The sequence below is a fragment of the Haliotis asinina genome, chromosome 1 (assembly GCF_037392515.1).
Source record: "Haliotis asinina isolate JCU_RB_2024 chromosome 1, JCU_Hal_asi_v2, whole genome shotgun sequence".
NCBI classification, from domain to species: domain Eukaryota; kingdom Metazoa; phylum Mollusca; class Gastropoda; order Lepetellida; family Haliotidae; genus Haliotis; species Haliotis asinina.
Window position 1 is genome coordinate 57,690,327 of NC_090280.1, and position 17,798 is coordinate 57,708,124.

The window sequence follows — 17,798 nt, forward strand, 5'->3', positions numbered from 1 at the left end:
GGTTCCAAATTGCTCGATTGTCAAATATGACTTTACTAGGCCGGACCATGTGTGCATCCTTGATTGTATGTCATAGCTGTTGGCAATCACAACGGTTGCCTAATTTGGGGATGGTTAGATCGGTAATTTGACATTCCTGCAAGGATTATCCATTTAACTATGTCACCCGACAACCATGGCGCCATTAAAACAGGTGTAAGTCATTGTTCGTCACCGGAAGTACTAAGATCTCACGATCTGTCATTACCAACTCATGTCTGGTACCTGTAAAGCGTCTTGTAAGCTTTGGCTGTATGATCCCAAGGGAGCGGAGAATAAATCACTAGTCACCACTGACAGAGCAGTAACACTAATGCTTTTCTTAACTTGACAAAAACATTGAGTGAGTGATTGAATTTAGTTTTACGCCGCACTCAAAAATATTCCAGCTGTATGGCGGCTGTCTGCTAATAATCGAGTCTGGACCAGACAATCCAGTGATCAACAACATGAGCAACGATCTTGCCAGTTGGGAACCGATGACAACTGTCAACCAAGTCAGTGAGTCTGACCACCCGATCCCGTGAGTCGCCTCTTACGACAAGCATGGTCACCTTTTATGGCAAGCATGGGTTGCTGAAGGTCTATTCTACCCCGGACCTTCACGGGTCGACAAACACTTTGATCTAGCCCCCATTGTTGAATCACATTATCTTCTCTGCTAGGAAGTATATTTACACATTCAATAATTGATAATTGCGTCAGGATGTTGAAAGACATTTTCACCACTGAAAAATTCATTTCCAGAAGAAATAATAATTTTGAAAGCTCTTTAGCCAAATGGTTTTCTCTTATGCCATTATTTAACCCCCATTACAATTTAACAACATGTTACTGTTAATATTGATATTTAATGTAGTATGTCTCTATTGAGTCCACAAGCTGCTGTGTATACACAGTCTTCTGTATTTAAGGTATTGGGAACAATAACAATAAAGCCAGTAAGTACACTGAACATACATACATACTAAGAGGACACCTGATTAGGTGTTTAGAGATGACACCAGATGTGATGATGCCATGCTAGATTCTCATATATGCCATAGTTGCCTGAGACTTTAGGAATGTCACACATGTTGCTCCCAGCCCTGGATTTATTACCACTGGATCCCTGATCCAAGGTATCATCATCAACATCTGTTGACAGCATCCTTGAAACAATGATACATGAAGTCTGGTATGGTCACAGTACAAGCCATAATGACACACATGGCATTTTGTCAATGCCTTCTGCTGCCAACGTGTAGTTTAAAACTATAAAATTCAATACAAGTTTTGGGGTTTTTTCTCCAGAAATGATGATCCAACTTATTTCAGTCATTTGGTGAACCAATTTTTTCATGCTCGAAAAGCACAAGGTCAGTATTTTTTTTCTTTTTGGGCAAGGTTTCTCAAACGAGGGCGTGGCTAAAATATTGCAATAGCATACAAGAATTGATCTGACCAGCGTTGGTATAAAGTTGCTATCACGTGATCAGCCCTGGTATAGTTTCAAAGGGCGACGGTGTGTTTGGCAACATGTCTATTGTAAAAGCTTCGTGGTGGATGATGTCTCTTGTTGTTGTTGCACTGATGTTCTTACAGCAGGGGTTGTCCCAAGGCTTCATTTCCAGTCGTAAGTGTGTGACTATCAACACGTGTGTTTGGTTCTATATCTGATTGTCTGTGTATGTATGTATGGACGGACGGACAGGCGGACGGATGGGTGGAATGATGGATGGACGGACGGGCGGGGTGGATGGATGGATGATTGGGTGGGTGGATGGATGGACTGACGGGATGGATGGGTGGGTGGGTGGATGGACGGAGTGGGTGAGTGGATGGATGGATGGACTGACGGGATGGACGGATGGACGGATGAGTGGGTTGGTGAGTGGATGGATGGATGAATGTTCAGTAGACACGATAGTTCTCTTGCATTTGTGTTAATGGCCGTGGAGCTCCTGTCAAATTAGTATGAGTTTCTTGTGAGCTGGAATTTGTGGAATCATAAGATTCAATACCGCTGAGAAAACATAATCAACTCAACTCACTTTTTTGTATGGTCAGATACCTGTGCTCCACATTCAGAAGTTATGACAAGCCTCGCAGTTAATTTACTCTAAGGCTACGTTTCGTATGCAAGTTACACTACAGAATTGTGTAAAACCTCTGAGGCATTCCCTAGTATGTTTTCCTTGGTAAGCTCACAGTAACTTTCCCGAAATTCCGAGTTTTGAAATAGCGCAGAAATATTCGGTAATGCGGGAAGAATTCGGAAAAGCGAGCAAAGAAACACGCAAAGGTCAAAGGCAACTATGTGCATATGAAAATAACGAGAAATTTATATTTTTTTAGTTTGATGGCGCCATAAGGCACTTGCAGCTTATGTTATTGTTCATGGTGAATGCGGTGGAAAGTCAGTGTATGTCAGCTCACTTGTTTGTTATGCCGGGTACCTGTGCTCCGCACTAAGGAGTTATAACCGGTTAATATACTGTGTTAAGAGTTGTTCCCATGTCACACTACAGAGTGTATATCATTATCTCCTCTGAAAAGATCAGCCCCTTTTTGTCTTAAATAAATATAAATATTTGACTTCAGCATAAATACTGGGAACTGTTTTCAATCAATTTTCAATAAAGAGCCATTTTGGTTTTTAATCGAAATCTGCAACAAAGTTCACCTTTTTCGGGTATTGTTTGTACTTCTGTAAAATTAAGATTTTTAAGAATACACTGAAACAGCGAAAAAATAGACATTATGGGAAAACACGATTATATTGAGAGAATGATATACACATAATGTAAATGTATTTTTGGAAAACGTACGATTCAGATACAAGATGGCCCCTTTTCTTCAGGCCACTGACCCACAAAGCATAGGGTAATGGCAATATTTTGTACTTACTGGATGAAAGTGGTGCATAAAAATGATGATACGTGGACATAAGGTTTGTGATGAATGGTGTTTTTTAAAAGCAAAAACCCAGTTTTATGTAAGACTAAATTTACTGTGTGTAGGATTAGAATGAGATTTAGACTTCCGTTGTGAACGATGGCAATCCACATACAAGCAAAAGTAATATGTATTTTTCAATGTCATACGTTCCAACGTCTTCTTGTCCCATGTTGATATATCCTTTCTCTATTTTTGGGGTGTAGCAGGAGCATTGAACTCTTCATAGGGTCTGTCTGAATGTAAGTTTATCAACATGGAAGAGGTAATGATCTGTTGTTAGAAATGTAGCATAGAGACTGAGGTCATTGAATGGTGCCAGGTTTGGAGAGACTAGAAAGACACAGGAAGACATCGACATGCCCGCCGTTCTGATACATCCATACATGTCCAAGTTCATTTGGGCAAAGTACATTTTTTTCTTATTTTCAAGATTTTAAAGTTACATTACGAAATCCAAAACAACTGTTCATATCATACAAATGCTCAGATCATTCAAAACGCTCATATCATCCAAATTTTCAGATTATTCAAAATGCTCATATCATTAAAAATGTTTATATTATCCAAATGTCCGTATCATTCAAAATGCTCACATCATCCAATTGTCCACATCATTCAAAATGCTCACATCATTCAAAATGCTCATATCATTCAAATTTTCATATTATTCAAAATGCTCATATCATCCAAATATCCATGTCATTCAAAATGCTCATATCATTTATAACGTTGGTTCCCCATGAAATTTAACATCTCCTAACTCTGATTTAGGGAGTCTTTCATTGTCCATGTGTAAGATTTTAGTCCAGTATTTAATTAATTTAAAAATACAGTTAGTATATATTCTGTATCTATATTTCCGCACTCTGGATGAGGATGGTAAATACAAAATTCCCTTGAAATATTCAGTTTGAGCATTTTCTAATAAATCGACGTGGATTGTCCCTTGTGAGACTTTTGTAACTATACTAGTTTAATATGGGATTAGTAAAGATGTTGTATGAGCTGCTGAAACTATGGAATAATGCTTTCGTTCGTTATCAACAGAAATCAAGAGAGTTTCTGGCACCGTCGGCGAAGGCTACAGCGCCAGGCAGGACTACTACACCATCAGAGAATCAATTGGGCGTCTCGACATCGATGTTACCAACTATTTCGTAGACTCTCAAAATTTCGAAATAGCCGACAGCTTCGTCGTGAAATGGCATCTGGAAGAACACCCCAATGCCACTAACGCAGCTACCCCGGGGGTTGATGTCACGCCCACAAACGGATCTATCGTGTTTTCAAAGGGAAAGAGTGTGCGAACCATCAAGCTCTTCATTGAGACTGATGATGTAAGGAAAGTAGGGAGTTTCTTACACACCACATATCACTCACATACACCACACACACACACACACACACACACACACACACACACACACACACACACACACACACAGATAAATAAAAAATAAACAAGGTACAGTCATATTTCCTGTAATTGTTTCCCCGTCCGTCAAAAATCATACACCCACGCCACCTCACCGTACACTCGAGCCTCACACGCCACCACCACGCACCACACCACACACACGCATACACCAACACCGCACACCAAACACACGCCCCCAAACAACAGAAGTACTACTCACACACGCCATCAAACACAGACTAGGCACACACCATCACCATACACACACACACACACACACACACACACACACACACACACACACACACACACACACACACACACACACACACACACACACACACACACACACACACACACACACACACACACACACACATGTTTGAGTAACTGTTCTAAAATGTGCACGATCTTTTTTGCAGGGGATAGAAGAGGATGAAACTTTCGTACTTCGCCTGGGGTCAGACGAGAAAACTGCTTTACCACACCTGAGGGAATCTACAACCATTAAGATCATTCAAGGTGAGGAATATACTGTCACTCAAGATTTTTTTGTTTTATTTTGAAGCGTTAACTGTATTTAATGCAGCTTCAATCTTTGAAAGACTGGTCTTAAGCTTTACGATTGTTTATAGTTTACGATTGTTTAAGATTAGGTACAATCATTCAATAATTGGTATTTACAACCGACACAATCCGGAACGGAAGGGTGTTTACAACCGTTACTATCCTTCACGAGAGGCAATACAGTCATTCCAGATATTTACAACCGTTACGATTTTTAGGAAGGCTAATTACAGCCGTTACTATCATTCTAGGGAGGTTAGTTGTTGTTGTTACAATCATTCAAGGTGCAACATTCGCAGCAATACAATGTGTATATTACTGGTGATGACATTCCTTCTTACGAAGCCTCCGTACACGAAGACAACAATCTTCATCGCACCTGTGAACTCCACGCCAGGTGTACACATATTTTCATACAGAGGACAAATCATGTGAAAAACATAGCTTACTAACGAAATGATGGATCGTTACAGTGTACAGACATCAGTTGCTAAACACCAGTTCATTACCCAGATATTCACTGGGTTCAGAGTTGGTGCCTGAAGACTTGTTTATCCTGGATCTTTACAAGGTACGAAGAAAAGGTTGCAGAGGATCAATTCATAACCCAAGGACAAACATATATAGCTGAAGACCACGTCTAGGCCAGATCGTCACGAGGACAAACATCGGTTGTTACAGACCAATTATTCTAAGCCAGATCTTCACGAGGAAAAACATCGGTTGTTACAGACCAAATATTCTAAGCCAGATGTTCACGAGGACAATTATCGGTAGCCCAAGACTACTTTTACGATACATCTTCACGGGGACAACATTGGTTGTTACAGACCAATTATTCTAAGACAGATGTTCACGAGGACAAACATCGGTAGCAGAGGACTATTTCCTACATGGATCTTTACGGGGGGAAACATACGTTGTTACAGATCAGTTACTCTGAGCCACATCTTCACGAGGACAAACATAGGTAGCTGAAGACCACTTCTAACCTGGATCTACACGGGGACAAACATCGTTTGTTACAGACCAATTATTGTAAGCCAGACCTTCAGGAAGACAAACATCAGTTTCTGAATACCAATTATAAGCCAACTCTTCACGGGGACAAACATCAGTTGTTACAGAGTAATTATTCTAAGCCAGATCTTCACGAGGACATACATGGGTTGCTGGGGCCTAGTTTGTAGCTTGTATTTCATTAAATGAGATCACTTCTCACTTTCCGGCTATAAGCTAACACAGTTATAGAAATTGGTGCCAGTTCCAGCTGGCCTTGTTATATTAATGGAGCGGTGGGGTATCCTAGTGGTTAAAGCTTTAGCTCGTCATGCCGAAGATCCTTGTTCAATTCCCCACATGGGTACAAAGTCCATTTCTGGTGTCCCCTTCTGGTGTTCCCTGCTGGAACATTGCTGAAATATAGCGGCGTAAAGACCAAAACTCACTCAATCATTATTCCTCCAGTGCCGAGGGTTATACATATTAATGACAAATACGATCTATAAAGATGACATTAAGAGACCAGGAGTCGACCCTCAGACCTTACGACTGTTTGCTCTACAGGAAAAGACTTTTCACCGCGATTTGGGGCAAACTTCTTCAGAACACAGCAGCTGTGCCCCACAGGCAACTTTACAGATTGCTGAAAATATTTTCTAAGCTTTGCTTTTTTCTGTGCAAGACGTTTCTGAGCTAATTCTTGCTGATGAAGGAGACATTGGCGAAGGTGAAACGTGTCATGTAGTCAAGTTAGTTTAACATCTAAATGCATTTCAAGAACTGAACTTTAATGGTATGGCTAGTGTGTTTGCCCTTCACGCTTTACACACGTTGTTTACTCCAAGTCTAGTAGTATTATGTGATTTCAGGGTACGACATGATCATTTTAACTTTGTTCACTTGCTTTCAGACGAACAGTGTTTCGGCTTTACGTGTACAGCAAATGCAACCTGTGGAAACTTGACATGTGATTGTAAAGACGGTTATATTGGCGATGCGAGGTTCAGATGTGTCGATCCAAGTACGTGCACCTATTAATTGCCACCTATGTACATATACATGCAAAATTATTAACATAGTCATAACAAAAAGTATAAACAGAAAACACAAATCCACACCATAGACATATACCCCAGAATATGGATACACAACCCACACTAAAGACACGCATAAAAAACTATGAACACATATACCAGATTATGGACTGACACCAAACACTATAGACACACATCAAACAGTACAGACACACATCAAACACTATGGACACACATTCCACGCTATGGACACACATTCTCGACTACTGTCACACAAACACACTATAGACACACATCCCACATTATGGACACACATCCCACACTATGGACACACATCCCTCATTATGGACACACATTCCACACTATGGACACACAGTTACACACACCCCACACAACTGTCACACACCCAGACATTACTGTACTTACACACGAGCTATACTATAACACACATACTTCTCAACACCTGATATCCTCTCTTCAGGTGACCGTAACCTGTGTATTGAGTACGGGGACCCACAGATCCAGCCAATGGACAAACACTCATTCTACAAGATGCTCCTGCCGTGTGAGCACCGGATCATGGAAACAGAAACTGAGTCCGGTTGTTCCATCATCATCAACGGCGCCAGCACCGACGAAATGTACGAGCAGAAGTCGTACATAAAGCTGGAAAGCCTGAATGTCACCGTCATCAAGGACAACACGCTGACCTATCTGGCGATTAATGAAAATGGAACAGAGGTATTGGAAATAACGTGTTTCGGAAACGATCTACATGTAACTACCTTCCTTTAACTCAGAGAGGGAACAGGTTGATTTAAAATTCGAAGTGTCGATTAGGAGTTGTGTCCCTTAGATGTGCTATCATCCGGTGATCACGGGTTCGATTCTTGGTGCCGTCATTCCTACAATCGCCGGTTTGCAGCATACAGTTAGCGATGTGGGTTTCAGTAAAGCTGCTACCGTTAACATCACTTTGGAATTTTCGTTTGTTGGTTGACTTGTTCCAATTGTTGTTTGACGCCGCATTTAGCGATAACCTGTACGTTATCTAGTATGGATGAGACAATACAGTGATCAACAGCATGAGCAGCGATCTACGCAATTTGAATACGGGTATGTAAGCCATGAAGATCCTTATCACTTACGAAACACACCATTGTTTTGAATTTGTTCTACTCTAGTCTCAGTCTCATCGTCAGTATCTTGCTTCAGTTTAGTGACAACATCGACATGAAATACAGCCGCAGTGATGAAGGATTTCTAGAAATACTCCTTCCGGAATGCAACGATGCTAGGATAAGCTACCGGGTGCAAGATGGTGTTGTTATTGTGGAGAGTCCAAAGCACACCTTTCTTCCCATTGGGGCATGCATGCCAGTCGACGCTCCAGAAGCCCAGGACTCCAGGTTCACTGTAAAACCTGCAAGGGGGAAGGACCTCGTAGACATGTTTCTCCACAGCGTCCACGAAATCCACTCTTTCTACCCGTAAGTATCTGAATTTCTACCTGTGTGTATAATCTATAGCACCAGCAAACCTCTTACTCATGTCCACACTTTCTAATGATACCTACACTTTCTATACTAAGTGCCTGATATCCACACTTTCCATAATAAGACCACAAAATGCACAGTATCTATTCTAAGTACTCGCTATCAACAATTTCTACAGTAAGTACCAGTATGCAGTCTCCATACTAAGTACATGATATCCACACTTTCTACTCCAAGTACTCATTATCCACACTCTGTATACTGCGTACCCGATGTCAACAGTCTCTACACTAAGTTTCCCGATCAACAATTTCTTCAGTAAGTACCCAACGTCCATAATCTCTCGTAAGTTTCAATAACAAAACATGGGCAGTATTTGCAAAACATACAGCCCCCGTGGCTGTGACGGGGCGGTCAGACTCGTTGACTTGGTTGACACAAATCATCGAATACCAGTTGATCGACACTCATGCTGTTGATCACTGGATTGTCACGTCAGACTCGATTAATTAAAGATCGCCTCCATATAGCTGGAACATTGCTGAATGCGGCGTAAAACACCAAGACAAACCAACCGAAACAAAGCAAGACATGTTTAAGCGAAAGGCCCCTGAATCTCCGCGTCGTTCTTGTTGTTTATGTCCTCTTTTCAGAGGGTCGGGTCACCTTGTGGTTAAAGCGTTCGCTGGTCACGCCGGAGACCTGGGTTCTATTCCTTACATGAGTACAATTTGTGAAGCCTATTTGTGGTATCCTCCGACGTGACATTGTTGGAATATTGTTAAAAAGTCATATTGACTGGTTCCTCTTTTCAGACCATGCAAAGAAATCAGCGCCTCCGAAAGCTACTGTCAAAAGCACCACTTGCACGACATGGCAATTGTATGCGGACAATTTGCCTTCGAAGGCATTGGATCATGTCTGTCCAGGGAAATGGACCGCAAACAGGTTCTGACTATCATTAAAAGATGCATGGACGACATATGCCGAAATAACCTCCACCCGTGCGACGCCATCGACAAGTACCTGACTGCTACCAATCCCCGTTGTGACGTAGCCTACGTCATAGAAGACTATGGCTGCAAGAAGTGAGTTCCCGGAAATGAACGACCCCCAGTCTTGTTGTATGTTGACGTCAAGACTATAAAACTGTATGCTAGTATCTATCCCGAGTTTACTTTTAATTCAGATGCTGTGATGTTGCAGGAATACTGTCACACTCACTCACTCGCTTCCAGATTTCCACAAGTGACATTTTGTGAAATATACATGTGCAAAAAGGTAAAAGAAAGGTCGTGATATTTGAAATTACATTTAAGTGTCAATGGAGTATTTGAACTTACTTTCTTTTACATATACACTGGAAGTCAAGCTTGAGAAAAACATGACTCGTGGTGGTATAGCCTGCACTGCACAATAAAGTATTGTTTGAGATTGAGGTTAAACATGTTTTTGTTTGTGGAAAGGGAGGAGTTCGCACAAACACAACACTGGAATCTGGATGCATATGCATTATGCATGCATTCTGGCACAGAACTGCAGGCTTGAATGGCAGTCGTACACTTGTTTGGTGAACACAGCGGCTATGGTTAGGTTAAAGAGAGATAAAGGAAAACAAGACACTGGACGTCTATGCGATCTCCAGCGACGTTTCTTTGGCTTTTCAGCATATATGACAATAAATAGAGAATCTCAAATCGTTACGCTGAAGACCCGGGTTCGATTCCGCACATGCCCATTTCAGGTGTCTCCCGCCGTGATATTGCTGCAATATCGCTGAAAGCGACATAAAACTAAATACACTCACTCACTCACTCAAGCGACTGTAACCAATACCTGTATACACCTGCAACTGACTGGGTCTCTGATCTATATCAGAATTTGCTAAAAATGACGACGATGTCCTTAGTTGTGAACCACGTATAGCAGGGAGAAAAACTCTGGCCGACTTCCATATCTGTGGAAGTCGGAGTGGCTGATCGAGTGAAGCCCCGGACTTTGTGTGCTCTCGATTAGGTGCCTGACTCTGAGGATGTGGGTTCGAATTCCGCATGGGACTCAAACCAATAAAGTGCTCGAATTTGTGCTTTATCACGAATTGTATTCCTAAATATAGCATGTCTAACATCAAACTTTGTTCTGTTTGGGTATTCGGGACACACAGTAACACATGGGACGTTTCTCCTTTTCGCTCAGTAAATCAGAGACAGAACACGAAAGTGAAAGGTATTCCTTTTGTACTGTCTTTCCTGCATTTGTTCCAGGCACACTGAAACAATTAAATGATCTTCAGTCTGACCCTTACATTAGTAAATATACTTTCATCTATGTAAAAATAAAAATATTTTCTGAATTAGGGGCGAATAAGCAAAAGTGAAATACGCTGCCATTTATTCAGTAAGACTTTTTCAACACATCATTGTACTCGCTATGCACACGTAAACCCCACAGCTAGCTGTGTCCTTCTGTGCTGTTACCCCCGCCGCCCTCTCTCTCTCTCTCTCTCCTGTGTGTGTGTGTGTGTGTGTGTGTGTGTGTGTGTGTGTGTGCCTGTCTGTCTGTCTATGTCTGTCTGCGGGTGTGTGCATGTATAATACCATCGTAGGTGTCAGAACACATGTACTAAGCTAACAATCATACCTCGTGGTGTTGACCAACTCTTCATGAAATGTCCGGCACGCGAGTAATGAGATAATAGAAACGCATTTGTTTCCTCTGTGCGTTGTTACGAGAGTGTATATTCTGTACATTGTATTATTGATCAAGTAATAATTATTATTGGGTCACAACGTGTAGTGTTTTGAGTGATAGTTATTATTGGGTCACATTTCACGTCGTAAAAGTTCAGTGCTTTTTGTATTTTGGCTGCAGGCTTTATGGTAGCGCTCCATTGTTACCTCCCATTGAGTAAGTGTGTGGATTAGTTGTGCGTACTTCCGGGAGACTACGTAAGAATTCTACGTTGATGGCGATGGTCGCAAAGTGCTCGAACTTTCAGGAAATGTTGACTGTATGTATAAAGGCTAGTTGTCGTGTTGACGACACGGGAACAAATACAGAGATTAACTGGAGTACTCTAAACTGCCTGCCTTTGCCAACGTTCGACCTTCATAACCGCTGCCTGACCGCTCGCTGTGTTACATTCAGTAAAATACGAAACGTACTGAACATTTATGATACGAAATGTGACCCTTAATAGTTATCATTCAGAACTTTAAACATTGTGACCCAAACAACAATTATTACTTAATCAATAATACAATTTACAGAAAATACATTCTCGTAACAATTCACATTTCGCAGATCAGTAATAACACCGGGTGTTAACCATAATTAGTCATGCTCCGCCAGCATCTCTCAATCAGAAAGAGAGTGCATGTGATCAAGGATGTGACGTCGTGTGAACCCAACAGTATCAGATTGCATTTGGCAACTCGTTGACAAGCATAGAGTCATACTTTGTAATTGTTTCTAAATTATCTGAAAGCTTGACCAGGTGTTTGATTCATTCTCACAACAGTCTAAGTAAGCTTAGTCTCAGTGTATTTCTTTACACTTCACCGCTGAGTCTTCAACCTAGTAGAGGGTCGCGTCAGGTAACCTTTGAGCCACCAATGATCGTCCAGTCAATCGCGAGACGGTTAAATAGATTTAACCAATCAGGCAACGACTACTATTGACGGATCGGAGGGACTTTCAAAATATTCAGGTCAATGACACAGATCTCTCCAAAAACAAAAATCCGCATATAACACAGTTATTTGACCTGCAGTATATACGCTTTGGGGTTTCTGTGGAAACGGTTACCATTAGCTAATATTTCCGCAAGATGACATCCTTGAATATTGCCCAAAACACTATTTTCAGCGACTGTTTACTTACCGTTGTCATGGTTGTACGTACGCCGTGTGCATCACCCGGAAGCGAGCGTACGCTAAATAGCATTCGGAATCGTACGGGTACGAAACCTTTTCGAGATAAAAAGTTCAAAAGGTATGTGCGATTGTCCACTTTCGCGATTTGGTAAGGTGTGTTCTGATTGGTCAATCTCAAAGGTTATCTGACGCGACCTCCCATAAGGTTTTGTTAGACTCAGTATTGGAGTGTAACGAAAAGTACTGATGATAAGTTTACTTAGACTGATTCTCACACCTTGAGGGAACCTTAAGTTTTCCCAGTGAAATGTAAAATGCACAGGTGTAAATACGAAATTGAGAAATGTTTGACATCAAAGGCTAGACCTGCTCGAAAAGGAGGGACATTCGATGGATGGATGGAGTAAGAGAGGGAAGGATTGGAAGAGGAATGGAAGGAGGGAGGGAGGAATTGATGATGATGGATGGAGGGAGGGACGGATGGTGGATGGAAGGGAAATATGGATGGATGGTGGGACGGGTGATGGATGGAGGGAGGAGAACCGATGATGGATGGAAGGAGGGAGGGACAGATTGAGGGAGGGGAGGTGTTGGTGGAGGGAGGGATGGATGATGGATGGATTAGGAGGGATGATGGATGGATGGATGGATGGGTGGGCTGAGGGAGGGAGGTATGGATGGAGGGAGAGACGGGTTGTGGATGGAGGAAAGGAGGTTTTGGTAGACAATGGAGTTGGAGGGAAATCCCGAGGAGCGGAGCCCCGGGGAATGTCTCGACCCCGATGGTTTTACATTGTCTACCAAAACCGAGGAAAAGTGTTTCCCTAACATATATGGGTGTAGATGATCATTTAATAAAGCTACAAGACAATAACTGAACCGCGCGTAAAATCCAGTGGTCGTGCGGTATTGCGTCTGCCTACTTATCTGAGATTTGCGGTTCCAATCCCACTTTGGAAGTGTTTAAGTGTTTGGAAGAGTTTAATCTTGAACGATAGTTTTCAATAGAATTCAAACACTCATGTATCATTTGACTGTTGATGTTCATATAAAGTTAGGTAAAGTAAAACCTGGGAAGCGGTCTTGCTCACGAAAATTAAAACCTTGGAAGCGGTCTTACAAACGAAAAGTAAAACCTGCCCCTCCGATAAAAAAAACCCCTCAAATGCGGTTATTCTGGGAAAACACGAGATGACCTAATATACAGTGAGAAGCACGCAGGTGTTGGTGGAGGGAGGGTTTGATGATGGATGGAAGGAAGGAGGGAGGGAGGAAGGGATGATGGGTGAATGGAAGGGATGGAACTGCACGTGTATATAAGATGGGCTTACACAACGATGATATTCATCAACCAAGTCAGCTTGAAGGACCACCTGATCCCGTCATTAACCTTTTGGGACAAACATATGGCTGCAGAGGACCAATTCTAACCAGCGTCTTCACTGATCCCAGATACAGCGGCACGACACGGACATCATCATATAAATGTATACAGGTATTTACTGCATAATGAAACTGCTTTTCATAATTCGTTCATTCAGTCATTCTGAAAACTACCATTCAATGTATTTCATCGGCATTGTGGCTTGGGCGTCGTGCATTGTACAGATTATGATGAACGAGAGACACTCGCTGGAGCGAGTCACCAACATGACTGCACACAATTATACACGTCAGTGCAAGATAGGTCCATGTCCTCATCGCAATGTATGGTTATGCACCATTATCAACACATGGCTCGATACAGTGTAATGCAAAGGGTTAATTTGTACAGGAATCCTATAAAAATATGCATTAACATGATACAGTGATGCCTTCACACTTGTATGGAACGATAGTCACGTTTTTAGTGCCTTACCCACAGCATTTATTGTCCGTCAGAGGCAGGATATGGCGAGAAGATATCACATGGGCAGCTCAGGACTAGGTACTTTTCAGGAGGCTTACCGGCTGCCATGAAGACTTCTGAGACATTCAGCGAAGAATATGTCTGGAGACGAACAGCCAAAAGTCAGACATTCGTGGAGACAGAAAAGATTTTCATAGTCCCTCAGAGGCAGGATACTGCCCAGAATACATCGCATAGACAGGTCTGCACCAAGTACTCTTCTGGAGGCTTGTTGACTGCCAAATTGTTTTCTGAAACCTTCAGCCAGGAAAACATATGGAGACAAACTGCTATAATGATTATCCATGGAGAGAGAAATGATTCTTATAGACCCTCAGAGACAGGATATTGCCGAGACATAGGCAGGTCTGCACCAAGTACTCTTCTGTATGTTTGCCTAACCGGCCTATTGCCAAGAGCACTTCCGAAAATTTCAGGGAAGACGATATCTATAGACAAGCGCTGAGAAGAAGACATCCGTGGAGACAAAAAAGATTCTTATAGTCTCTCAGAGGCCTAAACATACCAGTCAGACTAGGGGGTGGGTTTGTTGATGTGGTAGTGGCAGCTCAGATACTCACACGTTGTTTCAAAGAGTGATTGTTTTCTGCTGGTGTACAGATGAACTTATTGGCCTAAATGGGTCAAAACCAAATTTAACCGGGTGTGAAAAAGTTTGCAGTCGACATTGCTTCTACAATTTTTCAGTATTGACAGAAAATGAATTCGTTAACACTTGATCACATGTTGGACTCAACAGCAAATAGAGTCAACATTTGTTGTTACAACAAATGTCCCCTGCAGCATACCTGGACAAAATACCCTTTGAGTCCACACAGCTATGCATGAGTACAGGGTATGGACAACTATTCAAAAGTGAGTGCGTGAATGAGTTTAGTTTTAATCCGCATTCAGCAATATTCCAGCTATATGGCGACCATCTGTAAATAATCGAGTCATCTGGACCAGACAATCCAGTGAACAACAGCATGAGCATCGATCTATGCAATTGGGATACGAGCGAGCTAAACATGGGATACCGTTAGTCGCCTTAGAAGCAGGGCTACTGGAGAGAACTTCTGACCCGGATCTTAGCGGGAGCGAAAGTGCAATATATGTAGTTGCCCCACGAGATGCATTTCCACAGGTAGTACGGAACGGTCTGACACGCTGCGATCGAGGGTGAAATAATGCGTTGGCCGACACTGTGCATATTAGACACTAAGTAAGCTCATTATAGAAATACTGAATTTTGGTTGAAATTCGCAATTATTCGAAAGTTTAGCCAACAAAATATGAAACAAAGTATGGAAATGAATGACTCAGACAACGTATTGTGAACATTTACTCAGCCACTTTGTACCTTGTAATATGTATTTGTCACCCTCAGCAAGGAATTTGGACAACTCCATGACCGACCTGTGAAATTTTCAAAAGTCTATCATATGAGAATGTACTTCTATAAGGATAAGCTACATAAAAGATATGCTGACAGTTAGTCTCATGAGGTGGGACCTACCACTCTACCTGGTCCATGGACTAATATGTTTTTTCATATTTTTAAATTCATAAACTGTGTAGTAAGAATCAATCATGTGAAATATTCTGCACTTTAAAAACCCAGCATACCATTGTCCTGGAGGTAAAAATTGACCCTTAAGTCCCCAAAAGTATACAGCCAAGTAGAGGTTGGTCGATGTGGGGATAGACGCTGATAAAGTGTTCTTTGTATATTTTGGCCTTATGTTCTTACATTTTTCTGAAATTAGTTAAAATTGATACACTGTATTATTCCAGCTCTATGTGTGAATGGGCATTTCGGCGCAGTTCATCAGTTTTTGCAGCAGCCACGATCACAGCATTGCGATCTTGCCTCAAAACAAACACCAGGTGTTACAGAATAGCCATGCTAAATTCGTTTCGGTTCTTATGCGTGTTTCGGCTGACGGAAAGATCTGTACAATAACGTATGGAAAATGCCTAATTCCGGCGTGTTTTTACGCAAAATTCGATCATGTTAATGTGCTCATTTTAAAATCACATGATGGGAACCACAGTAGGAATAATCCTGGAGTATTGCTGAAAGCATCATAACACCTGGACATATACTACCCATCAGAAGTTAAGACTTACTTAAAGCACTCACCATATGTTATGTATATTTATATGGTTACATTGATGCTGAATTTCTCCACTAACTTAGTGGAACCTCCCGCAAACCTTATGCAGATGAATCTCAGGGGAATCATATGCATCAATTGATGACAAGTATGTGCAAATATGGTGCATGAGAACAGCTGCGTTCAAGTTTCAGAATTCGAAAACTGTCATGACAATAATCTGTTCAACTGTACGAATTTGTTTTACAATACATCAGTTCATGTGTAAACAGTTCCATTAAACAGTATGGAATATTTTGCCAAATTTAGTTTGTGGCTTACTGCGTTAATCTTTGTGATTACATTATTTAACCCTTGGAGATCCGGGGTATGACTGATCTTCAGTAACCCTTGCTTGTCGTAGGAGGTGACTAACGGGGTCGTGTGGTCAGGCTTGCTGACTTAGTTGATACATGTCATCGAATCCCATTTGCATAGAACGGTGCTTGTGATGTTGATCACTGAATTGTCTGATCCAAATTCAGTTATTTACACACCACCGCCATATAGCATAAATGAGTATGGCGTAAAACTAAACTCATTCACTCACTACATTATTTAAGTATCAAAACATGTTCAGGTTGGCCTTCCTTTCGTCCATTGTTACAGCCGCCATATAGCTGGACTATTGCTGACTGTGACGTAAAACTAAACTCACTCACCACAACATTGTTACAGGAGCAGTACTGATATAATCAGTCTTGTATGTTTACAAATCCGTGTTGTTTTCTTTTGTACAAGAGAAATATGTTTAAACCATATATACACAATTCAAGATAGATTTAAGTAGCTACCGTCAGTCCGGACTCAATCATAACGAACATTTATGACTTTGAGTTCATAATATAGGAGAGTGGGATTCACTTTGTGCAACGTGTTTGCTTTATATACCACCTGTTAATAGGTATTTAGGTATTTAGGGAGATACTGCATTATTCTGTGGATTTATAAACAATCGAGAATATTATTTTTATGTTAAGGGTGCTTTTGACAGCCAGAACTAACTCGGACACACCACTTTCAGAATAGAGTAAAAAGGGTTTCATTTTCGTTTGAACTACTACGTTTAGACAGGCTTGATGCTGTGTTGTCAAGGAAGATATACAGGTAATGTTGTGTTCGTGGATTTAAGCTCAGGTAACGATTCACCTGTGATGTAGGCGCTAATTTGAGCAGCCTAGGTCAAATAGTACAGAACGCATTATGACACTAACTAGAACGGGTTTAATCAAATACAATACAGCAACTTCGCTCGAAATAACGGATACAATTGTGAAAGGTCACGCAAAACAGAGTTAGTTCTATGTCTCAGATGCAAACAAAGCATTTGTGGGGTTTAGGTTGATTTTGACAACCCGGGTTCAGTCGGTCTGGGACAATC

The 17,798-nt window shown here is 41.5% G+C and overlaps 1 protein-coding gene across 1 annotated transcript; it reads left to right on the plus strand.

Moving 5' to 3' along the window:
* The first annotated feature begins 1,468 nt into the window (after positions 1-1,468).
* Positions 1,469-9,933, plus strand: LOC137294938 (uncharacterized). The gene is made up of 7 exons (XM_067826155.1): positions 1,469-1,654; positions 4,027-4,316; positions 4,819-4,918; positions 6,876-6,986; positions 7,481-7,740; positions 8,215-8,489; positions 9,311-9,933. The coding sequence occupies exons 1-7, from the start codon at positions 1,558-1,560 to the stop codon at positions 9,585-9,587; spliced, it is 1,410 nt and encodes a 469-aa protein (XP_067682256.1). The 5' UTR covers positions 1,469-1,557; the 3' UTR covers positions 9,588-9,933.
* The last annotated feature ends 7,865 nt before the right edge of the window (positions 9,934-17,798 follow it).